The sequence below is a fragment of the Terrapene carolina genome, unplaced genomic scaffold, assembly GCF_002925995.2.
Source record: "Terrapene carolina triunguis isolate 2854851 unplaced genomic scaffold, T_m_triunguis-2.0 Scaffold210, whole genome shotgun sequence".
Classification (NCBI taxonomy): Eukaryota; Metazoa; Chordata; order Testudines; family Emydidae; genus Terrapene; species Terrapene triunguis.
The window spans coordinates 37,545,312-37,573,111 of NW_020664561.1; the positions used below are offsets into that span (position 1 = coordinate 37,545,312).

The window sequence follows — 27,800 nt, forward strand, 5'->3', positions numbered from 1 at the left end:
TTCTCTGTAACTGGTGTTTGCTTTTCCTTATTATTTCATTTCTGAATCGGTGATTTTTCTATTAAATAAACTTGTTTATTTTTACCCCAAGGCAGTCTCTGGTGTGCAAACTGTGTGGAGTGTGTGCACCAAAATAAGCTGGTGTTGGGGGCAGGTTTCATACCTTTGGCGTGATGAACCAGAGGGGGAAAGTCTGAGTGTCTGGCAGACAAGAACTCGGGGTAGACGGATTTGGGAACTCTTAGGACTAGAAGGGCCGGCCGGGTCACCCAGCAAGTAACAACTAGGCTGGTACAAGCCAGGCTGAGACCTTTATGCCTGGGGGCTGGCTACTGGTGTCATAGCAGCACAGGATTACAGCACCCAAAGTTCCAAGACAGGCGCTGACAGAGCACCTTACTCTTGGGAGATCCTCAAAATGTCACAATCCCACAATGGAAAGACTCCCAGAAAGCACTGAGCACAGGAGCAGAGCAATGCACTATGGGATGCCTGACCAGCATGCAGAATGCTTGTTTCAAAATATTGCTCTGCTGTGTGGCAGCAATGATATAAGGCAAAACCTACCTTAATCACAAGGTAATGTTGTCATGCATCTGAACCGCTCATGCAACACTTGTTGCAGATCACTTAACACAGATACGCAAAACTGGCAGCAAGTTGCAAATGCAGACGTACCCTTACTTACAGTGACATGAATCGGGAGTAGCTCTACTGAAGTCAGTGGAGTTCCACCATGGTAGCACTGGTGCATGAGGAGAATCAGGCCCTCGGATTTTAGCAGGGCTGTAGCACAGTTCAGTACCCAACCACTCTCCAGTAAAGAACTGTTTTAACTATTACAGGAGTCTAACTTGTAATCAGATCTCCCAGCAGGTGATTTTGCAGATTAACAGTTTATACTTCTGTAGTGATTCAGGCAATACTAGTCAATTGAAAAATAATACACTATGCTGGCTGCTTTTTCTCAATTTATTTCTTGCCTCATCTGGCAAGTGTTTATAGATTCCTGTGCTAACATTTTCAGTGCTTAAATGACCCAAAAATTGGATTTGTTTGGTGGAAGGATTATCTTGTGGTTAAAAGCACAGACTGTCAGGTCTCCTGTGTGAAACTGGGCAGGTGATAGCCTCACATTCCACATCTGCGAAATAGGGCTGATTCCCGCCTCCTTCACGCAGGTGTTGTAAGACAAAACATTCATCGGTACTTATAGAGCACCGTGAGATTTCTGGATGGAAGGCTCTGTAGAGGAGTAAAGCAGCAGTAGTAAAACCACTGTATCTTTATCTAAAGACCTTCCACCATCACCTTGCAAAACAATTCAAAATGACGAAGTTCAGTACTTTTCCTAGGGCCAATCCAACAGCTTAGTGGTAGAGATCTACATTTGACCATCTATCACCGCTCCAGTTAGCAGTATCTGGGAGCACAGTGGGGCAACATAAATCTGTTCTGAAATGGGGAAAGGCCTTTACTGCTTAGCAGAAATAGCACTGTGTACAAAGGACTAGTGCTCTAGTACTGGTGGATTATGATGGGAATCCCATCCAAAAAATCAGGCCTTGTTGGTGAGGGATGTGGAGAGCCCTGCTCTCACAAACAAATCACATACCCCTTTGTAAAACAATTGGAAGTTTTGCAGCAATTCACAACATCAAAGGCAGACATACATCCTCAGTAAGTGAGGCAGCAATGTATGAGGATTAATACTACATTACACACCAATGTGCATTTCAAGTGCTTTTAGGATAATACTGTAGTAGAAACAACTTACTTTTGCGCATTGGGGGGGGGGGGAATTAAAGTCCAGACATTAAAGAATAACTTATATAGTAAGAAAAAGGTCATCAATTTAATCAATCATTTACTTTAAGCAGGCAAGCAATTTGTAAACATTCAAAAGCGGCAGCATCCAAGTTACAAACAATTGAGAAGAAAAAGATTTGAGATTAAGGGTTTTTTTCTTTCAAAAAAATTGGAAAGGATCATTTAAAATGCTACAAACACTGAACACTCAGTTACATCCCCTATCATCCTGCTAATAGTTCTTTCTTATAAAGATTCCAGTATTTCTAAAATTCATGATCTTGTAATAACTTGTACATTAGCATTTGCTGCTTGGAAGTCAGTTGCTTGGGAGTTACACCTGTATTTAAATCCCATTAGCAAAGCTAATGCTTGTGTCTTGATTCAATACTTCTTTAACTTCTGAAGGCAAAGTGTCAAAGAGGTGATCTTCCACAACAAGCCCGCTTTTCCTGAGAAGCCGACATTGTCCTAGCATAGCTGGTAGCCGATCTAAGCAGTTTCCCTTCAGTTCCAGGTGAGTTAGCTGCACGAGCTGACCAATTTTATCTGGGATCGAGGTAATACAGTTTTGCCCCAGACTCAAAGTCCTTAATTTCACACATTTAAACAACTGTTTTGGCAAAATATCCACTTTGTTTCCTGTGATATGCAAATGCTGCAGATTTTGAAGCAATCCGATTTCCAGTGGAATTACTGCAATTGAGTTATAGCTTACATCTAAGCATCTGAGTTTCTGTAAACTGAACACTGCGCCTGGCAAGGATTCGAGTTTGTTATTGGAGAGATAAAGTGACTCCAAGTTCTTTACATGGGTAATCGAGGAAGGAATGTTGACTATTTTATTGTGCCACAACTTTAAGCAAGTAAGTCTTTTTAAGTGCTGGAAGCTGATGACTTCTTCAATTGTGCGTATGCTATTTGATTTTAAATCCAGATCCTGTAAATTAGACAGACTGAAAATGGCATGTGGAATTCTCTCCAGTTCACAGTTCTGTAGTTCTAACTCAGCTACATTCATCATTTTCTTAAGGCTATTCAGTACCACAAGCTTGGTGCCATCATTGTGAATTATTAGTTTTGTTAGATGCGGTGCCACATCTGTGATATTGGTGGGGACTTTGGTCAAATTACTCTTCACATGGAGAATTTTAAGGTGTCTTAACTCTCTGAGAGATTCAAGCCCTATCATCTTATTGTTTTCAGAATTCAAGTTGCCTATCAAGTATAACTCACGGAGATTTTTGAGCAAATACACCCAAGCAGGAATTTCTGCAACATCTGTGAATTTCACGTGAAGGCATCTCAAGTTGTCACGAAGGAAGCTGAAAGCAGTCTGCTCAACCTTTGCAGGGCAGTGATAGAGATGAAGCTCTTGAAGGTTAGTCATCTGGGAGATTTTAGCTGGAATTTTTGCTTCAGGAATCAGCTCAAGTTTCAGCACATCCAGGTCTGTCAGATCAAACACTGCATCAGGGACCCCTGATAGCATGAAGAGATGCAGCTCTTGCTTGTCCTGTGCATTGCGGGAGACATGCTGCCGAAGTTTTTCAAATGTCCACTCGTGGTTTAAACTAATTTCACGTAGCTTGTTTTCACTTACCTCTGACAAGAAGACACCAAATCTCTTGGAGTACAACTGGTCGTATTGATCTACCATGTGCAAAAGAAATGCAAAATCGTTTTTAACATCAGGAATATCACTGAAGCTGCTCTCTTCTCTGACCTTCTCAAAGGAATATTCTTTTAAGGGTATTCTAAACAACCAGAAGAGTGTGTACAGACAGACAAAACCATACACACAAATGAGAGAAATGTAGCTGATAAGCAGCTTTTTCAACATATAAGCCATATTGTGTGTGCACTCAAATTCCTTATAGCCAGTCAAATGCTCCACTTTTGGCTTGCAGTTGTGCTCAAAACTAATCTCATTTACAAAGTTAGCTGTATAGCAAAGAATAAATATGAACTTGACTGTCTTGATGACTGTCTGGACAACATAGAGTTTATAAATCAAGTCACTGTCCTCCACATGGGCCCGGAATTTTCGAACTTTTTCAAACAGGGCTTTGGCTTGTTCTCCGTCTTTTTTATCTAAAATAGTCATGCTGGGAACCTCAATAACTGGCTTTTCAGCTGAAAACTTGAAGCCAGTCTTGGTTATCATGGGAGTACTAGCACTTGGGCTTCCTTCATCACTGCTAGTGGAAACGTGCTTTGGCAGGGACTGGGCACCCGTTAGTCTCTGTTTGTTCTCCTCAGAGTCCTCACATGCTGTTTCAGATAATGCTTTTGTAGTCCACGGGGATTCAAAACACTTTCCTAATATAGACACAAAATGTTCAATTTTTGAGCATGTTTTGGGATATTTAAACCAAAAATTGCTACTGACCATTAAAATAATAGTATGTATGAGAGCAAGATAGGGAAAATACTTTGAATACCAAGGAAGAGCCAAATGATAGCACATCTGGTTAATAAATACATATTGCTGATAATCCAAATTGGTTTTTCGGCCTGAAGAATCCTGTTTCTCATTCTTCGGCTCCTGATTTGATACAGTAGATTGCAACTGAGAATAGGTAGTTCTGCTCAGTGGTATGTCTGGTGTTATGGTAGGCGCACTTTCAAAGGAAACTGTTTTCATTGCCATTTCTTTATCCTGATCAGTGGTTGCTTCAAATCCTGGTGTAACATCAGCATTCCCTGATATGCTGGGTTGTGCTTTTGAATTTACAGCAGACTGCAATACTGGCAAGCAGACCACCTGATCTTTGGTCAGCTGCATGGTTCCAGCAAAGATGGCAACCATTAGCATAACAACAGCAAGATAATCCATAAATACATCCCACCATGGTTTCAGGATGCGATAAGTTGGCTGAATGTCATTAAGTGATGCAACTTCTGCCAGGGTAAACATTCCTGAAACAAAACAAAACATAAGTTACTATAATTTGTTGCTGACAGACTGGCTATAATTTTATTTTCTATTGAACAATGTAACATCACAAGACATATAGAATCTGAAAAAGTTTTCCACTGCTCTTTGTATTTTGTTGAATTGTATGCTATTGTCCACCACTCCATAAAATGGAAGCAAGCCAGACAGGATCCTTTCAAGGGTGTATGGTGTCTCTAGAATAACAAAAACAACAAAATCTCTCTCTTTACTGTCAAATTATATTTAGAGAGAGCCATCACTTAACATACAAGAGCTAAAGGTTTGCACTGTATGATATAAATATCTGGACTGTTAAGAGCTGTAGTTGATATATTTTAAAAACATGAATAGCAAATAGAATATACCTTGCGAAAATCAGTTTCTGTAAAAGTGATTGCACTGTGCACTTTGAATATGTGAAGCACTATATTAGTGTTAATTAAAAGTATATTTTAAAACAGAAAAAATATAAAACATTTTGCAAAACATTCTGCACTCTCTTATAACAATATGACAAATCCTCTCATTTCCGATTCATTCAAATAAGCTAAAAAAAACAAAACAAAACAACAAAAAAAACCCAATACATTTCACTCCTTTGTTATCAGATCCTTTTCTTTTCAACTCACATCTTAGCAATGTTAATGTTTCAGCTATTATACAAAAATTCTATACTAAAAGAGCTGCTTTCAATATTTTTATTTATTTTATAGTAAGATATTCAAACTATTTAAAATAGTCTGGAAAATGGATAGAATCTCTCATTTCTCAGTTAATGAAAATTAAAAAAAAAAGACAATTATCTGGAAATCAGTTTATATAGCAAACTAGTTTTCCAATTAAATTTTATCCATTGCTACCTTGAACTGTAAATCTGATTTGGATTCCCACCCAATCCTTGTTGCAGCATAGTTTACTGCCATCAAATAGATGTTTCCTTTTATTATTATGCAGTCTGGAGGGTTGAACCCATCTGTTCAAAGAATAAACTTCCCTTGCAACCAGGATGTGGTAAAAACACCAGTTTAACTGTTATATTCATGACTAAAATTTGTAATTTCAACTGTAATTATGTAGTGCATGTGTCACGTGCATCACCTATACCCACACAAGCGGCAGGGAGGAGGAGGGGAAGGGAAATCTGTATCACATACAGTCAGTTTAACATAGTAGGAGTAGCTAATGGTGAGAATGGCCAATCAGGATACTAGGAGAATCCAAAGCAGACAGGTCTAGGATGGACCAGCTGGGTTAATTATTTTAACTGTGTGGCAGTTCAGATCTATGTAGAAGTACACCTCAGTTTGCTGTTCGTTACTTAGAGGGTACAGTCACAAGTGTACATGCACAGAATGTGATCACTTGGTTATTTCTAATCCATATTTCTTCATACTTGTCAAGTAAGCTTGGACAGAGTCTATAGCAGGACTGTATTTTAAGACACTGAATATTTACAGGCCAAATAGTGCAATTAATAGTTGCCTCTTGCTCACATCTGTGTGCAGAACTCAAAAACTGGCCACATTCCATTTGGCCAACTTCTTATATAAATAGAGTTCACCTTTAGGCAGAGATGAGCAGGAGACATTTCAGCCAAAGCCAAATTTTAGTCAGAAAGTTATAGGCACCTGAAAATAGGGGCCCAGAATGGAAGAGTCAGTGCCATCATGCTGCTACAACTACCTGCACTGTAGCTACAACACAAAAGCCATGGCCCACATCATCACCTCCTGTGGGGAAACTCATGGGAAACAGCTTTGAGGGAGGCAGTCTTCCATGAGGATCTGTAGGAGGGGATGAGGACAGCATGTTCCTTTCTCCCTCCCTTCCTCTGTCAAAACAAGGTGTGGGGGCCACCCACAAAGCTGGTGGATCTGGTCATTTGCTTAGAGACCCAGTACCTCCAGACTGATGCTGGCCTTCACTGACGCCATCCACTCAATGTGGCTCCACTGGAGCCATTTTACCAGGGATTCCTGCGCCCATGATTACTCTGGGGGAATCCCAAAACGAACAGCCTCCACAGTAAAGAGAATTCATCCCCAGGCTGGAAAGGCCCACTACTGCTTCAGCTGAAGTCAATGACAAAACTCCTATTGACTTCAATGGCACCAGAACCAGACACCGTATGTTAGTCATTTGTAATTTATGTAGATAGATAAACATATAATGATCCTTCCCTCCCCTCAGGGCTGGGGTCATAGGTGGCAAAATGGCTATCCCACCCAGTGTAGGAAAGGAAAATAATAATAATAAAATATTTTTTCCTGTACAGATCTTTCAAAGGGGCTTTGAAATAAGGCTTCTGATGGTCTCAGATACTTTCTGCAAGGTCTGGTCTACACTAGAATTTTAATAAAATTTCTCCACCAATGAACGGTAAACAGTGGTGAGACAGCTAGCAAAGACAGCCCACCAACAGCTACTGGTACTTTGCCCATTGTCAGCTAGACCTACGCTGAGCATGGTCAGCCGATGTAGCAGCCAGAGAACTAGCTGCCAGTCTATTCTACCATTCCCACCATTGTACTACTGCTACTGGTGGTAGTACAATAGCAGCATTTTTCTCAAAAACTTCCTTATGTAGACACAGGCTAACTATGCAGAAAATGGTTTCATTCAGTCTACGCTAGCAGAAGCCATTTTCAGTTCAGGGGAACCTATTCCTAAAACCACTGCCACCAAGGGCTTAATTTCACAGTGTAGAAAGGATGCCATGAGAACATTTATATAACCTGAAAACTGGCCACCATCAGCAAGTTAAGAGTCATCCAGTGGGCTGGGGGAGAAATGCGCGAAATAGAGACAGAGCTCAAGAGTTCAAGTGGTTGTTGATTTTTTTTTTTTTAAATAATCTATTGCAGACTTTGTCCTATGCACAAAATTATTTCAAAGGTTTCAGTAAACTTGATAGTTGCTGTAATCCTCTTACTGTAGGCTGCAGCCAGTTTGATGTAACAAGAGCTTTACACAAGAACAGCATTCAGCTCTCTGAACAGGTCTTTTCTTTCAAGTTACTGAAGCCCACAGAAGAACTGCTGTTTCAACAGAGATTAGCAGTTATAAAACATGGAAAATGATGATGTATTACAATCTAAAATTCAGCATGGCATAAAAAGAGAGGTAGACAGTTTCTAGCTAGTATCGTTGGGTTTATGATCTGAAAACCAGCTCTCCTTTCCACCTGTAAAATATTTAGGCACTCTGAGTTAAAAACAAAAACAAAAAACCTCAAAAGCCCACACAGTTCATAAGTCACATTCTGAGAAGCTGCAAGTGAGTTCGATACACTCCACAACAAGTCTTCAATCTCCTCAATTTCACTGAACTAATAACCATAAAAGTTGAATTCATACTTCAATGCTAATTTTTCACATTCCATCTACTGCAGATTTGGAGGACTTGAGACTTAAATTGAACTCAGGACAACAAGTTTGCCACTGTTTTTATGATTATTTTACTAAAAAGGCCAGCTCTAAGTACTTACAAACTATAGAACAAAAAACATGTTCAAACTGTGCAATACCCTTTCATAAGCTGGAAAACAATTTCTTTTACAACCATTTTTCATCTTCATTTTGGGGATAGGGATCAGGTTTGATGGGAAGGCAGAAACTGAATTACTCCTGTAAGTCTAATGTAGGAATATCAGACTCATTCGGCATTGGGGGACAAACTATAGTTTAAATTTGGATCTGTGGCCTGGAATTAGAAAACCAGGGCCATAAACAACACTGACTATAGCTGGCTTCCTGTTGAAGTCAATGGGAGTTCTGTGCAAAGATCCAGGGCAGCCTATTCTGTAGGTTGACATCTTAGAACACTGGAGAACACAAACCATTTCATTGGAAAGCCAAGAACCAGATTTCCTGTGGTAAAAAACCCATCTACTTTTAGCCCTTGTGGTTCATCAGGCACTAAATGGTAAATAGGCCTCCAGTCTCCCAGTTGAAGCACTGCTTTTTTGACACCATAGTCCAGGACTGAAACTAGAAAGTCCTGGTTCCCAAAGATGTTTTTCAGTGATTTCCATTCCCTGGCACAGAGTTTAGAGGGCAGACACTTACTTTAAGACAGTGTGGTTAAGTTCAGTTTTGATGTAAAACTAGTCATTTCAATTATCGCTATTATAACACGACAGCTTAACGCTACATAAATAACTGGAATACACAAGAAAGCTATCTACAGGAAATCCTTGTATTTTGATGAATAACCTCCTCTCCTTACCTAAACCTTCCAACAAAATAATCATTGATTTAGCCAATCTAAGTAGTCAAGATGATAGAATTTTATCTTAGTCTCTCTTTGGATCATTATTTATCAGCAATGCCAAGTCCCAATTCAGAAAGCAATTTTCTGTGAGAATTCTCTCTTCTTCAGATAAATTATGGTTAGCTAGGTTAGGAACCTCAGTTTTGCTCTCATCTCCTCCTAAAATCTTAGAAAGAACCTTCAAAGTCCTGGCAGCATGAGTGCACCAACTCCCCTTTCATTGTGAAGGTGACTTGGGAGGTCTAGAATTAAAAGTATTTTAATTTATTCTATTATATAGGTAGATATCAGGGCAGTTTAATGATTCCTAAACGCTCCAACCTAATCTGAGTATAATGTACCTGTACTTTTATTGAAAAAGAAAATATTCTCCATAAAGTCTCACTTTCTCTTAGATGTGATTGTAAAAAAACAAAGAAATTACTTGCAGTTAAAACAATCAGAGCAGAATGAGAACCGTTGGCAATTACGTATGCACAGACAGAAAGATAATAATACTACTGATCTAAATTACAGGCTTCAGATAAATCAACAACTGTAACCATTATTACATAAATTGTGTTGCCTGCCCAATTAGATTCCCTTTAATTAGTTTTTGAAAAGTAAGTATTAGCACAGCCCCTGAGAGATGTGATTAACAGCTCAGGAGTTTCATTGGCAGACCTCAGAAAGCAACTACTCAAACAAACAGTGAGTGGACATGTTGGGATATTTCTTACTGGGTCACAAATTAAACTATTCTATTTGTAAATAAGATCAGTGTAAAATCTAAAGGAATCATTGGAATAGGAAGCAGCATCTTGGTTTGCATTCTTTATGTTTATTTACATCCCATTGCTTCCTGTACTCACTGATCAAAATTCATCTGGCTGTCTCTGTAAAAACAGGAGTATCTGTGAGTTACAGGCCCTATTTGATAAACCATTTCATGTTTTCATTAATTTCACAGAGAGCGGGGGGAGGCACCTGTCTTTGTACCCCTCTGAAAATGGAAAGATGATTTCATCAACATCATTCACTGGAGTTGATCAAATATTTCTGCCAAAACTTTTCCAACAAAAAAAATGCCTCTTTGAACTAGATGAATTCTCCCCCCTCCCCCTCCCCCCACAGGAAGTTCACTCAGCTCACTCACACTCTCTCTCTTTCTCACTCATTGACACATTATTCCCCCTCCCCCTCCTCTTTATTTTTGGACCAGCCCTAGCTATTAATCATCACCTTCAGAAAGGTAAAATAGTCCCAATATATTTATTCTTAGCTCATATGGAAGTCTTTCCATGCCTCTCTGATCATTGCCACTGCTGTTCTCTAGGGCTTTTCTGTTTGTGCTATACCCTATAGAAGATGGGGTGACTAGAAGTGAACTTAATATAGTGGATGATGAGATTGATACTTGCAGTGTCTTGCTGGTGTATGAGGGATTACAGTTGTTCCACACTTCCTCAGAGAGATCTCAGAGAATGGTATTGAGAACACCTTCTCTTCTTCTCAAGGAACCTAATGCAAGGGGCCAGAGGATTTGATCTTTTCGTCCCTCCTGGATAATGTGTATACAGAGATTATCAGGCATTATGGGACCCAGTGGCACCATCATACAGATGACATTGACCTCTATGCCTCATTTTCACCAAACCTGGATTATAGGGTTACTGAACCTAGTGGAAGTTCAAATCTGGATGGGAGCAAACTTCCTGAAGTTTAACCTAGACAAGGCATAATCAATGCCAGAAGTCTGAGATTCATTTCAGAGGAGACTGTGCCTCAAACTTTACTTGGGTATGTAGCATCACCCTTTCCTAGCATGGTTTTAAAGTCTCCTATCCCATTGGATCACTCGCTGCTTCTAGTTACTCACAGAAGCGATGGCAACCTACCAATATCGTCTCCCATTTCAAGAGAAATAGGATGGATAAATAGTTATAAGCACATGACAATTGTGTTTTGCTACCTATTCCATTCCAGGTACAATTCAAAGTGCCGGCGACGATTATCTTTGTAAGTGACGTACAAATCAAAACTGAGAATTCAGCAAAGTGCAGATTTCTATGCTGAGTGCTCCTACTCATCAGGTCTTGGGGAGAATTCAGCACAGAAATATATATATATAGAGATTTTAAATAACTATTTTAAATGTTTCTCAGTTCTGCTTTTTGATACTTCTTGTGTGACTGAAGGTATCACAGAATACATCATCATCTCACACCAAAGCTGTGAGTAAAAGAGCTGCAATGAGATTTCTGCTACTTGTGATGTCACTCACAATTCCTGCCTTTGAAGCCATCTTCCTTAAGAACCATTAGAACTTACATTTCACAATTTGATTGTTTTTTTAATTTAGTCAGTCTTTTAACTTAGCATATGTTATTTTCATTTATTAGATATTTTAGGCTAGGCAATCTTAGGAAGGATGGAATTTTTTTATTCATTTGATTTCAGTATATTTTAATGTAATTTTTTCTACAGTACTAAAATTACTGTACAGCAGGTAGGCACTTCTGTGAGACCTGCTATACTATAAAGCATGGGATATTAATTTAGAAAAACAATTGGGGCCAAATGGACAAGGAAAATATTGGTTCAGGAAAGTTGAAGGAGGAATTCCAAACAAAGAGCAATTAAAAAATTAGGAATAACAGTTTAACTCTAGCCTTAAAAAAGTAAGAAGTTACACCATTGCCCTATACCATAATTTGTAGCTTGTACCTGAAGATTAAAAAAGAGAAAAAGAATCATGCTAATTAATCAGTACATTAAGTGAATCAAAAGATAACAGCTAAAGGGCTGGATCTTCTCCCAGCATATCACTGGGTCTGAAAAGTATCCTCTGTCTAGATTAGATTGTTCATACATGCCTCAAAGCCATTATCTTCCTCTTTCCAGACAGCACCAAGCATGATGCCAGGGTGCAATAAATGTCTATCATCAACTAACCCACCCTCTTCTATTATTCCTTATATATGCTGGGTATGTAAACTTTGTGCTTCATTAGCTTCGTGTCATAAATGGGATTCCTGTTTTATAAACAATGTCAGACTACTGCTCAATATTTTTGTTAAAAAATTATATAAAACCCCTCTCTTCTACTCCTCAAAAGTTTTCTGTCCTTCAAAGCTAGACTTTTTCTGGTTATGAAACACCTTGTAACTTAACTTTCAATCCTGCTATTTTACTCTTTACCTTCTATATTCCCTGCATACCACCAGGGTGGATTTGATTTAAATCTAATTGATTTAAATAATAATTTAATCACTAGTCAGGAAGACTCGATTTAAACATGGTTTTCTACATAAAAGTGCATTCTTGTTGGTTGTTACAACCTTAATACATATTCTTCACAACTCAGAGATAGATGTAGGTTTCATTTTTAGAAGGTACACATGATACATTTTCAAACAGTGATTTATTTTGAAAACTTTTCAGATTAGTTTTACAGCTATATCAGAAAATGAATTATTGTTTGGTTATTTCATTTACCAAAGGTAATTAAAGCAGATATTTATGAAGTCATAGGGAGGTGAACTATCTCCAACTCAACAGGTTAATCATTATTCGGAGGATTTTCTTGCTATGCTGTATTAGGAGGAGAACATCACCAGACAGACATTTAAATTGTTTTAGTTAACTAAAACAACAACGTTAAGTATTCTGGATTTTTTCTTCAACAGCAAACATATAATATTTTAACAAAATAAGCATATGTCCCTCGCTTCTCACATTTATCTCCAGACTTCTTCTCCTTGTCCAGATCTATTCCACCCCCAACAATCTTCTATTCATTGAACTTTTTTAAACTCTGCACTTTTAGAGAGAGGTAAAGGATTGATTTTGTGTACACAAATTTGCAGAGAAACAATAGAGTTGTCTGTTATTTCTCACCTCTATTATTTATTTATTTAAAACATTTGGAGACACAAATCCACAGTTTTGCAGTTTTCAAACTAAGCATCTCTGATGGTATCTTCTAGACCAATGCTTCTCAAAGCCGGTCTGCCGCTTGTTCAGGGAAAGCCCCTGGCAATCCGGGCCGGTTTGTTTACCTGCCGTGTCCGCAGATTTGGCCGATCGCGGCTCCCACTGGCCGCAGTTCGCCGCTCCAGGCCAATGGGGGCTGCAGGAAGCGGTGCAGACCGAGGGATGTGCTGGCTGCCCTTCTCGCAGCCCCCATTGGCCTGGAACAGCAAACCGCGGCCAGTGGAAGCCGCGATCGGCCGAACCTGCGGACGCGGCAGGTAAACAAACCAGCCCGGCCCACCAGGGGCTTTCCCCGAACAAGCGGCGGACCAGCTTCGAGAAGCACTGTTCTAGACTGAGCGCTGAGTCCCAGTGGATAGATAGAAAGATTAACCTAAATAATCTATACAGAAGCCTGTGGAACCCCATAAGATTGGGTCCCTAATCCATGAACTGTTGGAACTCATTTATAAAACATTAAACATTACATGAATATATTGTCTCATACTATAAAATTAGAATTTATAATCCCTATTCCATGATGAGATATCTTTGAGCTATAATGATCTTAATTAAAACTACCTTTAGATGCTTTTTAAGGAAAAAACCATTTTATAAAAAAAATCCAATTTTTTAAAAAAAATCATTGATTTTTATCTACCCTGCATACCACCCATTTAATTAATAATTGCTTGAAAGTACTGATATATAAATCAACCATACACAGATGTGGGGTCTAATCAGTGCTGCTTATGCTTAGAGCAGCAAAATTATTTCTCACACCAGAGGGGAATGTTTCAGGCCCCCTTCCCCTTTCAAAGAAAGTTTCCTAACATTTCTGTTCATCCTAGTCCAAAACAGGCTTCAATGGGAGCTGCAGGTGCTCAGCACCTCCCAGGTTTTGGTCCATTAGGGTTAAACTATTTGACAGTGTTCTTTTGATTTATGAACAACAATTCAGAGAGAGCCTATGAGCCTGATTCTCAGGCCTGGTCTACACTACGAGTTTAGGTCGACTTTAGTCGCGTTAAATCGAATTTAGCCTGGACACGTTCACACGACGAAGCCCTTTCTTTCGACTTAAAGGGCCCTTTAAACCGGTTTCTTTAATCCACCTCCGACGAGGGGATTAGCGATAAAATCGGCCTTATGGGGTCGGAATTGGGTTAGTGTGGATGGAAATCGACGTTATTGGCCTCCGGGAGCTATCCCACAGTGCTTCATTGTGACCGCTCTGGACAGCATTCTCAACTCAGATGCACTGGCCAGATAGACAGGAAAAGCCCCGCGAATGTTTGAATTTCATTTCCTGTTTGCTGAGCGTGGAGAGCACAAGTGACCACACAGAGCTCATCAGCACAGGTAACCGTGATGGAGTCCCAGGATCGCAAAAGAGCTCCAGCATGGACAGAACGGGAGGTTCGGGATCTGCTCGCCATATGGGGAGATGAATCAGTGCTGGCCGAACTCCGAAGCAGTAAACGAAATGGCAAAATATTAGAAAAGGTCTCCAAGGCCATGAAGGACAGAGGCCATAACAGGGACACACAGCAGTGCCGCGTGAAAATTAAGGAGCTAAGGCAAGCCTACCACAAAGCCAGAGAGGCAAACGGAAGGTCCGGGGCTGAGCCGCAAACATGCCGCTTCTACGCGGAGCTGCATGCCATTCTAGGGGGTGCAGCCACCACTACCCCAACCGTGTGCTATGAGTCCCTCAATGGAGAAACACACAGGGAAGCGGGTTCGGGGGACGAGGAAGATGAGGATGGAGATAATGTAGATAGCTCACAGCAGCAAGGAAGCGGAGAAACCGGTTTATCAAACAGCCAGGATATGTTTATCACCCTGGACCTGGAACCAGTAACCCTCGAACTCACCCAAGACCCTGCGGGCACACAGTGGACCTCCGGTGAGTGTACCTTTGTAAATATTACACATGTTTTAAAAACAAACGTGTTTAATGATTAATGATTAATTTGCCCTGGCAATCGCGGCCAGTACAGCTACTGGAGAAGTCTGTTAACGTGTATGGGGATGGAGCGGAAATCCTCCAGGGACATCTCCAGAAAACTCTCCTGGATGTACTCCCAAAGCCTTTGCAAAAGGTTTCTGGGGAGGGCTGCCTTATCCCGTCCGCCATGGTAGGACACTTTACCACGCCAGGCCAGTAGCACGTAGTCTGGAATCATTGCGTAACAAAGCATGGCAGCGTATGGTCCTGGTGTTTGCTGGCATGCAGACAACATCCATTCCTTATCGCTCTTTGTTATCCTCAGGAGAGTGATATCATTCACGGTCACCTGGTTGAAATGGGGCAATTTTATTAAGGGGACATTCAGAGGTGCCCCTTCCTGCTCTGCTGAACAGAAATATTCCCCACTGTTAGCCACGCGGTGGGGGGGAGGGGTGAAGTGATCATCCCAGAGAATTGGGTGTGGGGGGGAGGGGAATTAGTTGGGTTTGTGCTGCATGTTAACCCTGAAACCGCAGCCCCTCCTTTTACATTGCAAACCCATTTTAAATGGCCAACCAAACGGGTGCTTGGTATGAGAAATGAGGGCAGTACTGTTTGAAACCATCCCCACATGTTAAGAAGGTTAAAAAAGCCCAAAGACTGTATGTCTTACCATGGCTGCCTGCAAGCTGAAATCTGTGTCCTGGCACTGCGTGAGTGATCTCTCACACCAAACCAGGAGACTCTCAATATAAGAGGAAAAATGCGACCTTGTAACGAAAGCACATGTGCTGTTTTATGTGAACAGCAAAATTTAACGTGAAAGAGTGTACCCATTGTTCTCTAAAATGTATCTTTTTTAACCACCTCTCCCCTTCTCCACCACCAGCTGCAAATGTGTCTCCTTCACAGAGGCTACTGAAGATTCGAAACCGAAAGCGAAGGACACGTGATGAAATGTTCACAGAATTACAGACTGCCTCCCACGCTGACAGAGCCCATCAGAATGCGTGGAGACAGTCAATGGCTGATTTTAGAAAAGCCCAATATGACCAAGAGGAGAGGTGGCGGGCTGAATCGCGGGCAGAAGAGCAGAAGTGGCGTGCTGAATCGCGGGCTGAAGATGAGAGGTGGCATCAGCTTGCACACAGAAGGCAAGAATCGATGCTCTGGCTGCTGAAGCATCAAACTGATATGCTGCAGCGTATGGTTGAGCTGCAGGAAAGCCAGCAGGAGCAGAGACCGCCGCTACAGCCCCTGTGTAACCAACAGCCATCCTCCCCAAGTCCCATTGCCTCCTCACCCAGACGCCCAAGAACACGGTGGGGGGGCCTTCGGCCACCCACTCACTCCACCCTAGATGATTTCCATAGCAATAAGTTTTAAAGTTTTAAATTGCAGTGTGTCCTTTTCCTTTCCTCCTCCCCCACCCATCCCGGGCTACCTTTCCAATTATCCCCCTAGTTGTGTGATGAATTAATAAAGAATGCATGAATGTGAAGTAACAATGACTTTATTGCCTCTGCAACTGGTGCTTGAAGGGGCGAGGGTAGGGGAGGGTGGGGTGGTTGGTTTACAGGGAAGTAGAGTTAACCGGGGGGGGGGGGAGGGGCGGAGGGTTCATCAAGGAGAAACAAACAGAAGTTTCACTCCATAGCCTGGCCAGTCACAAAACTGGTTTTCAAAGCTTCTCTGATGCGCACAGCGCCATGCTGTGCTGCTCTAACCGCCCTGGTGTCTGGCTGCGCGTAATCAGCGGCCAGGCGATTTGCCTCTACCTCCCACCCCGCCATAAATGTCTCCCCCTTACTCTCACAGATATTGTGGAGCGCACAGCAAGCAGCAATAACAATGGGGATATTCTTTTCGCTAAGGTCTCAGCGAGTCAGTAAGTTGCGCCAGCGCGCTTTTAAACGCCCAAATGCACATTCCACCACCATTCGGCACTTGCTCAGCCTGTAGTTGAACAGGTCCTGACTCCTGTCCAGGTTGCCTGTGTACGGCTTCATGAGCCATGGCATTAAGGGGTAGGCTGGGTCCCCAAGGATCACGATAGGCATTTCAACATCCCCAACGGTTATTTTCTGGTCCGGGAAGAAAGTCCCTTCCTCCAGCTTTCTAAACAGAGCAGACTGCCTGAAGACACGAGCATCATGTACCCTTCCCGGCCAGCCCACGTTGATGTCGGTGAAACGTCCCTTGTGATCCACCAGGGCTTGCAGCAGCATTGAAAAGTACCCCTTGCGGTTTATGTACTCGGTGGCTTGGTGCTCCGGTGCCAAGATAGGGATATGGGTTCCGTCTATCGCCCCACCACAGTTTGGGAATCCCATTGCAGCAAAGCCATCCACTATGGCCTGCACGTTTCCCAGAGTCACTACCCTTGATATCACCAGGTCTCTCATTGCCCTGGCAACTTGGATCACAGCAGACCCCACAGTAGATTTGCCCACTCCAAATTGATTCCTGACTGACCGGTAGCTGTCTGGCGTTGCAAGCTTCCACAGGGCTATCGCCACTCGCTTCTCCACTGTGAGGGCTGCTCTCATCCTGGTATTCTGGCGCTTTAGGGCAGGGGAAAGCAAGTCACAAAGTTCCATGAAAGTGCCCTTACGCATGCGAAAGTTTCGCAGCCACTGGGAATCGTCCCACACCTGCAGCACGATGCGGTCCCACCAGTCTGTGCTTGTTTCCCGGGCCCAGAATCGGCGTTCCACGGCATCAACCTGCCCCAGGAACACCATGATTTCTACATTGCTGGGGCCTCTGCCTTGTGAGAGGTCTAGGTCCATGTCCATTTCCTCATCACTCTCGTCGCCGTGCTCTAATCGCCACCTCCTCGGCTGGTTCCGGTTTTGCTTTGGCATGTCCTGGCTCTGCATATACTCCAGGACAATGCGCGTGGTGTTCATAGTGCTCATAATTGCCGCGGTGATCTGAGCGGGCTCCATGATCCCAGTGCTAGCTATGGCGCCTGGTATGAAAAAAGGCGCGAAACTAGTATCTGACGGACTAGGGGAGGGAGGGGCGAGTGACGACATGGCATACAGGTACAGGGAATTAAAATCAAGAAAGGTGGCTGTGCATCAGGGAGAAACACAAACAACTGTCACACAGAATGGCCCCCCCCCAAAGACTGAACTCAAAAGCCTGGGTTTAGCAGGAGGGAGGGGGGAAGCAAATGAATACAGAATAAATCTATTTTTTACATCTTAAGACGACGGTGCAGCATGACTGATAGCCCTCGGCATTTTCTGGGTGCTTGGCAGCAAATACTGGGCGCTTGGCAGTTAGCCTTCAGGTCTACTGCACAATCTGATACCCACTGCAGTATGACAACGATGGATACCAGTCGTAATATACTATCTACTGCCCAAAAGGCAAGGGGTTGCTGCTGTGTAGCAATGTTACCCCATACTTCGCATACTACGACTGATAACCATCATCATCAAGGCAAGGGGTTGCTGCTGTGTAGCAATCTAGACCCACGTCTGCCAGCCCCATGTCTGCCAGCACCCAGATCGCCCTCGGCCTCTTCTGGGTGCTTAGCAGAAAACTGGGTGCTTGGCAGAAAATAGTATACTACGACTGATAACCATCATTGTCTGCCCAGGTGCCCATGATCGACAGCCACTGCTGTCCGACGAGGATGGTTACCAGTCGTAATAAACCAGCTACTGCCAAAAGGCAAAAGGCAAGGGCTGGTGCAATGCAGCCCTACGGCTGCCAGCCCCACGGCTGCCGGCACCCAGATCGCCAATGAAGGCTACCAGTCATGCTGCACCGTCTACTGCCAAAAGGCAGTTAACTGCTGCTGCTGTGTAGCAATGCAGTCCCACGTCTGCCGGCACCTAGATGACATATGGTGACGGTGAGCTGAGCTGAGCGGGCTCCATGCTTGCCGTGGTATGTTGTCTGCACAGGTAACCCAGGTAAAAAGGCGCGAATCTATTGTCTGCCGTTGCTGTGACGGAGGGGGAGGGGCCTGACGACAGGTACTCAGAACCCCCCGCAGCACTGTTTTGCATCATCTGGGCATTGGGGTCTCAACCCAGAATTCCAATGGGCGGCGGAGACTGCGGGAACTGTGGGATAGCTACCCATAGTGCAATGCGCCGGAAGTCGACGCTAGCCTCGGTACTGTGGACGCGGTCCGCCGAACTAATGCACTTAGAGCATTTTATGTGGGGAGACACACAATCGGCTGTATACAACCGATTTCTATAAAACCGGCTTCTATAAATTCGACTTAATTTCGTAGTGTAGACATCAGTTACACTAAGGTCCCTTTATGCTGGTCTAACTGTCACTATCTCTGCCTTCTCCCCAGTCGCAGCAGCAAATCAAGGGAATGTTAGGCCAGATGGGCAGAATACATCTGAAAGAGTAACCCCTTCACATGGGGAGAGCTGTACAACCAGAGGTACATGAGGCAGGGTTTCAAATAGTATTCTAATTGCAATTGCCCTGTGCACGCATGCCTCTGTATCTTTGGCCCTCTCCCATCCCCAGTTGGGTCATAAAAGGTGCCAAGGCAGTAGGGGGTGGAGAATAGGAATCTCAGAGTAGGAAGAAAGCAGAAGCTTTGAATAACAGGAGTATAAGTGAGCTGAAAGCCTAAGCAGAGGTCACAAAGGTAGAGCTGCAGGAAGCCAATAAATGAGGTCATGAAGAACAAAAAAAAAGGTAGAGATTCAGGTTCATTAACATGACTCTCAATAGTAGTTTCATACTAGTGAGTGTTCACTATTCCCATTCATGCACAAACACAACAGCTAATCAAGAGAGGGTAATAAAGAGTAGAGAGGGGAGGGAGCAGAAAGCATTTCCTGTTGCAGTTGTTATAACTCATGAGGTATATACCCACAGCATTAACACTGTCTTTACTGCAGACTCCCATAGCTTTGCTAAATGCTATTAATTATGATAGCACCTAGGAGCTCCAGTCACAGGCCCCTATTGTGCTGTACAAGCACAGAACAAAAGCTGGTCCTTGCCCCAAAAAGCTTACAATCTAAATAGGAGCTTAGAGTCAGTGTTTTAAAAGCTATACATGCTTTAAATCAATATGAGCCACACCACCTAGGAAAGGAGGACACACAAAACTAAGGCCAGGTCTACACTACCGCGGTAGTTCGACGGCTGGCAATCGAACTTCCGGGTTCGATTTATCGCGTCTGGTCTGGACGCGATAATTCGAACCAGGAAGTGCTCGCCGTCGACTGCGGTACTCCACCTCAGCGAGAGGAGTACCGCGGAGTCGACGGGGGAGCCTGCCTGCCGCGTGTGGACCGCGTCTGAACCGCGGTAAATTCGAACTAAGGTATGTCGACTTCAGCTACGTTATTCACGTAGCTGAAGTTGCGTACCTTAGATCGAATTGGGGTGTTAGTGTAGACCAGGCCTAAGAGATATTGTTAATGGAACTAAGCCACACAAGAACCTTGTGTACTGACCTTTCACCTCTGCATATCTGGAATCAAATGCTAGCTTCAGTCACCAGGAAACAAATTTGATGGGTTGATTCTAATTCCTGCTTATGTACAACATGTACATTTACAATGCTCAAACTGGCACAGTTTTTAGTGTCTACCAAATAAGTATCCTAGACTAGTGTTTCTCAACCTTTTTGATACCAGGGACCAGCTTGCTACCTTCCTAAACTGTATCAGGGAGATCTCAGGGACCAGCGCCCAACCTAGACAAGAACAATACTTGGTGCTACAGAGCTATGCACAAACAGCTTCAGACTAGTGCTAAAATGAGTACCAGATTAACTCACATTTTACAAGAGAAAAGGATCTGAGTAGAGACAATAGAAGTAGCATTTATTTCAGGTTAAATGACAGATTCACAAGTGAAGTGTGTTACTTACGCAGTAATTAGTTGCTTGACACTATCTATAATTAGACTATATTGAGATTGTGGATCGACAGAGTACGTCTACACTGCACAGCACTGACAATGACATGTAGGGTATGCATACCCACAGTGAAAAGCAGGCTGCGTCCACACTACGGTGCGTAGCTACATGCGGCACTGAAAAGCTCTAGTGTGGGAGTCAGCGTGACACCACATTGCTAAAAATAGCAGTGTAGACAGGATAGGACCTGCTTGGGTGTGTAGAGAGCCATGAAGAGTTCATAAAGAGTCAGGTGTGTCTTCACCTCTGGTAAGACCATCTACGTTACTATTTATACCTGTGCTAGGATATGTATGCGACAGGCCACCATAAGGAGTGTGCAGTACAGATATACCCAAAGTTCACATCCCATTCCAGAGAATTTTTAAGATGCACACAACCAGTAATATTGATAAAGATACAGAATGGATTTGTGTACACAAGAGAATTTGGCAAAACAACTTGTTGTTTAATTGCCGCAGTAAAGGCACCACTAAATATGATTGCTCTTCATTTAACTTGGACTGATTGGGCATATTATATCATCACATAAAGTTATGAGAGTCTATAATCCATATACTGTATGTGGGTTGAGAGTCAGGTTCCAAAATGTGCTATTTCTCTCTCTCTTTTTCACAGTGAAATTTGTGCAGGGTGTGTGTCCCCGTCCGTCTGTCCCCACTTTGGTGAGCAGAGCGACAGATTTTAAACATCATACATGCAGCCTGCTGCCTCACCATGAACCGATGTCTCTTTGGTTTCTAGTGAAGTACATGTGGTTCTGCATAAGCACCATTTTCCTTCGTTTGCTTCTCCACCATTAAAACAGAGGTTCATTTAAAGAAACAGTAGGATGGGGGGGGGGGTAGAAGGTGTGAGTAAAGTTATATTTATTGTAATCACTTTAGACATCTAAAAAACACTGAAGCCCCAAGGATCTTTAGGGCCCTAATCCCTGATGTGTTTGCTGAATTTACTTTTATTTTCAGCCCATGTGGTCATGACAGCCCAATAGCAGGAAAAGTCTTTTTGACCTCTCTCCTCTATTCAAAACGTGTGTGTGTGTACACATGCAGAGACTGGAGGATCCAGTCCTCTGACCTCATCCCTGCCTGCCCTTATCATACAAGGAAGCCATCCAGAGCATGGCCTATGTCAAATAGAGGGTGCAGATCCCTGTTGCCCCTTCCCCCCCACACTGCTGAACACCATTGGTTTTATTGCCAGAGGACCCTCTGAATCCGGACTATTTTGTGGGGGGGGGGGGGGGGGGGGGGAAAAGAGGGGAACGGAAGGGAAGTGTTTTTGTTTTTAAACTTACTAGATATTTTCTCTTACAAATATAACAACATGTTCTCTCTAGCAGAGAATGTGTTGTACCTACACTGACCAAGCACAATAACTGTTGGGTGCACTAGGTGTGCTTTATTCTCAATACTCATGAATAAATAAAATACACCCACACTATACATATGCCTAGAGACTGTATTTTTATCTTGGGATTCTGCTGACATGCACAGACCACTAACTGTGTTTTATGATCTACTTCCTCAAAAACCTGCACAAAATGATGAAGTAAAACAACAAGAAGAAAACTGCTCTGACAGACTTGCTCTCTTCTAGGTCTGCAATCTGCTTGCTCACTAAACCCTGCTTTAAAAAAACCCCTTATCCCTGCCAATATGTTTCACAAGGGCCCATCACACCACAATTGGTGCTGGCAAATAAGCCATTCAGAACACAGGTAATGGTGATCTTATACTACAGAAGTAACATTAGCATTCAGAGTATTTTCCTCAGTGATTTTCAAACTCTGTGTGTTTGGGGGTTACTTGCTGTGTGCTGAGCTTGTGTTTGTCTGTCTGTCTGTTTGTTTGTTTGAAGGACCATGTGCTGTGGCCAGCAGTTGGAAGCTGTAAGCTTCTAAACAAGGTTTGAAATCTAGAAGCCTCTGTTCATTGGCTGAGCCTTAGTCAGGAGGCAGGGCTATCAGGAAGGCCAGGGCTTTATAAAGCAGTGAGTCAGCGACCAGGGGCCGCTAACAGGGAGTTTTGAGAGGGAGTGGGAAGGGGGGCAAGGTACACTTGCCATTCTTTAAAACCTTTAAACTAAACTATAATCAAAACTTCTTGATTTAAACAAAACCCCTCTCATTAACCTAGGTAGCTGTAGGAGAGAATGCAGGCAGAAGCTCAGCAGCAGAGTGGGGGCTACCCTGTTTATTGCGCTAAGTGTAGCATGTATGATTACCTGCCCTGTGGGCGGGTGGCATATGTGTGCATTCGGTGCAAGGACCTCCTGGCCCTCAGAGACCGCATGCGGGCTTTGGAGGCGAGAGTGGCGGAACTGGAGGAGCTAAGGGAGGCAGAGAGGTATGTTGATGAGGCTTTCCGGGACACTGTAGATTTATCCCACCTCCAGTCAGACAGCTCCTGCACTGTTAAGGAGGATGAAAGGCTCAGGGAAGGAGAGCAGCAGTCAATGGAAACAGCGGGAAACCTTCCCACAGTTGGGACCCTCCTTCCAGATGATGTTGGGGTATCCTCTCACACTGAGGTTACCTCTCCGGGGTAGGGAACTCCAGTCATTAGGAAAAGGCACGTGTTAGTAATGGGAGATTCGATCATTAGAAACATATATAGCTGGGTTTGCGATGACCGGGAGAACCGTATGGTAACTTGCCTGCCTGGTGCGAAGGTTGAGGATCTCTGGAGGCAACTAGATAGACTTATGTGTAGTGCTGGGGAGGAGCCGGTGGTCGTGGGGAACGGTAGGAGAGATGTCCTGGAGGCCAAATTTAGGCTGCTAGGAAAGAGCCTGAAATCCAGGACCTCTATGGTGGCATTCTCATAAATGCTTCCAGTTCCACATGCAGGGCCAGGTAGGCAGATAGAGCTTAAGAGTCTCAATGCGTGGATGAGACGATAGTGTGGGGAGGAGAGGTTTAGATTTATTAGGAACTGGGGAAACTTTTGGGATAGGGGGAGCCTATACGGGAAGGATGGGCTCCACCTAAACCAGAGTGGATCCAGACTGCTGGCACTTAACATTAAAAAGGTTGCAGAGCAGTTTTTAAACTAAGAGATGGGGGGAAGACGATTGCTGCAGAGGAGCGTGTGGATCGGACAGAGTCTTCTCTTAGAGGAGAGTCTATTGATAGAGATTCTCTAGGTTTTAGTCAGGAGGAGAGGATGGAAGAGGATAAAGTATGGGCCAGATCAGACGAGAAACATTCACATAAAAAAGAATCTGACACATCAGAAAAGGGCAGACAAATAAACAGTGACAAGTTTTTAAAGTGCTTGTACACAAATGCTAGAAGTCTAAATAATAAGATGGGTGAACTAGAGTGCCTTCTGTTAAAGGAGGATATTGATATAATTGATATCACAGAAACTTGGAGGAGTGAGGACAATCAATGGGACACAATCATTCGGGGGTACAAAATATATCGGAAAGACAAAACAGGTCGGGGAGGGAGGGAGGAATGGCACTATATGTGAAAGAAAATGTAGAATCAAATGAAGTACAAATCTTAAATGAATCCACATGTTCCATAGAATCTCTATGGATAGTAATTCCATGCTCTAATAAGAATATAACAGTAGGGATCTATTATCAACCACCTGACCAGGACAGTGATAGTGACTATGAAATGCTAAGGGAGATTTGAGAGGCTATCAAAATAAAGAATTCAATAATAGTGGGGGATTTCAATTATCCCCATATTGACTGGATACATGTCACCTCAGGATGAAATGCAGAGGCAAAATTTCTCAATACTTTAAATGACTGCTTCTTGGAGCAGCTGGTACAGGAACCCACAAGGGGAGAGGCAATTCTCGATTTAGTCCTGAGTGGAGTGCAGAATCTGGTCCAAGAGGTAACTATAACAGCACCACTTGGAAATAGTGACCATAATATAACATTTAACATTCCTGTGGTGGGAAGAACACCTCAATAGCCCGACACTGTGGCATTTAATTTCAGAAAGGGGAACTATGCAAAAATGAGGAGGTTAGTTAAACAGAAATTAAAAGGTACAGTAACTAGAGAGAAATCCCTGCAAGCTGCATGGACACTTTTCAAAGACACCATAATAGAGGCCCAACTTAAATGTATGCCCCAAATTAAAAAACACAGTAAAAGAACTAAAAAAAGAGCCACGGTGGCTTAACAACCATGTAAAGGAAGCAGTGAGAGATAAAAAGGCATCTTTTAAAAAGTGGAAGTCAAGTGAGGTAAATAGAAAGGAGCATAACCATTGCCAAATTAAGTGTAAAAATGTAATAAGAAAAGCCAAAAAGGAGTTTGAAGAACAGCTAGCCAAAAACTCAAAAGGTAATAAAATGTTTTTTAAGTACATCAGAAGCAGGAAGCCTGCTAACCAACCAGTGGGACCCCAGGCCGATCGAGATATAAAAGGAGCACTTAAAGACGATAAAGTCATTGCGGAGAAACTAAATGAATTTTTTGCTTCAGTCTTTACGGCTGAGGATGTTAGGGAGATTCCCAAACTGAGCCGTCCTTTGTAGGTGACAAATCTGAGGAATTGTCACAGATTGAAGGGTCATTAGAGGAGGTTTTGGAATTAATTGATAAACTTCACAGTAATAAGTCACCGGGACCAGATGGCATTCACCCAAGAGTTCTGAAAGAACTCAAATGTGAAATTGTGGAACTACTAACTATGGTTTGTAACCTGTCCTTTAAATCTGCTTCTGAACCCAATGACTGGAAGATAGCTAATGTAACGCCAATATTTAAAAAGGGCTCTAGAGGTGATCCCGGCAATTACAGACCGGTAAGTCTAACGTCAGTACCAGGCAAATTAGTTGAAACAATAGTAAAGAATAAAATTGTCAGACACATAGAAGAATATAAATAGTTGGGCAAAAGTCAACATGGTTTCTGTAAAGGGAAATCGTGTCTTACTAATCTATTAGAGTTCTTTGAAGGGGTCAAACACGTGGACAAGGGGGATCCAGTGGACATAGTGTACTTCGATTTCCAGAAAGCCTTTGACAAGGTCCCTCACCAAAGACTTTTACGTAAATTATGTTGTCATGGGATAAGAGGGAAGATCCTTTCATGGACTGAGAACTGGTTAAAAGACAGGGAACAAAGAGTAGGAATAAATGGTAAATTTTCAGAACAGAGAGGGGTAACTAGTAGTGTTCCCCAAGGGTCAGTCCTAGGACCAATCATATTCAACTTATTTATAAATGATCTGGACAAAGGGGTAAACAGTGAAGTGGCAAAGTTTGCAGACAATACTAAACTGCTCAAGATAGTTAAGATCAAAGCAGACTGTGAAGAACTTCAAAAAGATCTCACAAAACTAAGTGCTTGGGCAACAAAATGGCAAATGAAATTTAATGTGGCTAAATGTAAAGTAATGCACATTGGAAAAAATAACCCCAACTATACATACAATATGATGGGGGCTAATTTAGCTATAACTAATCAGGAAAGAGATCTTGTAGTCATCGTGGATAGTTCTCTGAAGACATCCACGCAGTGTGCAGCGGCACTCAAAAAAGCAAACAGGATGTTAGGAATCATTCAAAAAGGGATAGAGAATAAGACGGAGAATATCTTATTGACCTTATATAAATCCATGGTATGCCCACATCTTGAATACTGCGTACAGATGTGGTCTCATCTCAAAAAAGATATACTGGTATTAGAAAAGGTTCAGAGAAGGGCAACTAAAATGATTAGGGGTTTGGAATGGGTCCCATATGAGGAGAGATTAAAGAGGCTAGAACTTTTCAGCTTGGAAAAGAGGAGACTAAGGGGGGATATGATAGAGGTATATAAAATCATGAGTGGTGTGGAGAAAGTGAATAAGGAAAAGTTATTTACTTTTTCCCATAATATAAGAACTAGGGGCCACCAAATGAAGTTAATGGGCAGCAGGTTTAAAACTAATAAAAGGAAGAAGTTCTTCACACAGCGCACAATCTGTGGAACTCCTTGCCTGAGGAGTTTGTGAAGGCTAGGACTAAAACGGTTTAAAAGGGAACTAGATAAATTCATGGAGGTTAAGTCCATTAATGGCTATTAGCCAGGATGAGTAAGGAATGGTGTCCCTAGCCTCTGTTTGTCAGAGGGTGGAGATGGATGGCAGGAGAGAGATCACTTGATCATTACCTGTTAGGTTCACTCCCTCTGGGGCACCTGGCATTGGCCACTGTCGGCAGACAGGATACTGGGCTGGATGGACCTTTGGCCTGACCCAGTATGGCCATTCTTATGTTTAACTTGGGATCCCACTGAATCGGAAAGTTTAAGTCAATAGTGGCAGCAGTAAATCTTTATATTATGGTTTTGCCCAAAGGCCCTAATTGGGATTATGGCTTTATTATGATGGGTGCGGCACAAACCAGACAATCCCTGCTCTAGAGAGTTTACAATCTAAAAATGATCATTTGTTAGGCATTGCTGCTGCTTGCTGCTGTACAAGACAAAAAGACAGGATTTATCACAGACTACAACAGAAAAAAGCTGTAGGATAACGTATTATATGCTTAATCACTCTAATTCAACTTTCTTCTAGGCAGTCATCTTTGAAGAGGGTTAGCAAAGTGTCTTTGTAAATCCCTTTACAGTACAACATTCCTATATGCTTAGCCACACTCTGTCCACTGCTTTTAGGAGGATTCTATCTCCAAAATAAGTCACACAGAAACCAAAACTCTACATTCTTTAAAACTACCTTTTCTAGTCAGGTTTGTTTTAACAGTTAATGAAGCATTCTAAATATTTGTTTTAGTTCAGATCATGAAGAAATAAGACATATGGATGCAGGAAGAAGAAATCTTATTTAATCTCACTTCCAGACAGACTCTCATTCCCCCTATCATTAAACCGAGTTTAATGCTCTACTCAGCTGTGACTGAAAAGCAGGAAACACATGCCTATAGAATTTCCCCATGGGCACTGCTAGACTTGTTCCAGATTCT

The 27,800-nt window shown here is 42.6% G+C and overlaps 1 protein-coding gene across 3 annotated transcripts in view; it reads right to left on the minus strand.

Moving 5' to 3' along the window:
• Positions 1-1,987: 1,987 nt before the first annotated feature.
• LOC113407223 (volume-regulated anion channel subunit LRRC8D) overlaps positions 1,988-27,800 on the minus strand; it is a 95,488-nt gene continuing 69,675 nt past the window's right edge. For all 3 annotated transcript variants that reach the window (XM_026655446.2, XM_026655447.2, XM_026655449.2), the window contains one exon: positions 1,988-4,731. In XM_026655446.2, coding sequence (XP_026511231.1) covers positions 2,156-4,729 — 2,574 coding nt within the window. In that variant the 5' untranslated portion in view covers positions 4,730-4,731 and the 3' untranslated portion in view covers positions 1,988-2,155. The remainder of the gene's footprint in view (positions 4,732-27,800) is intronic.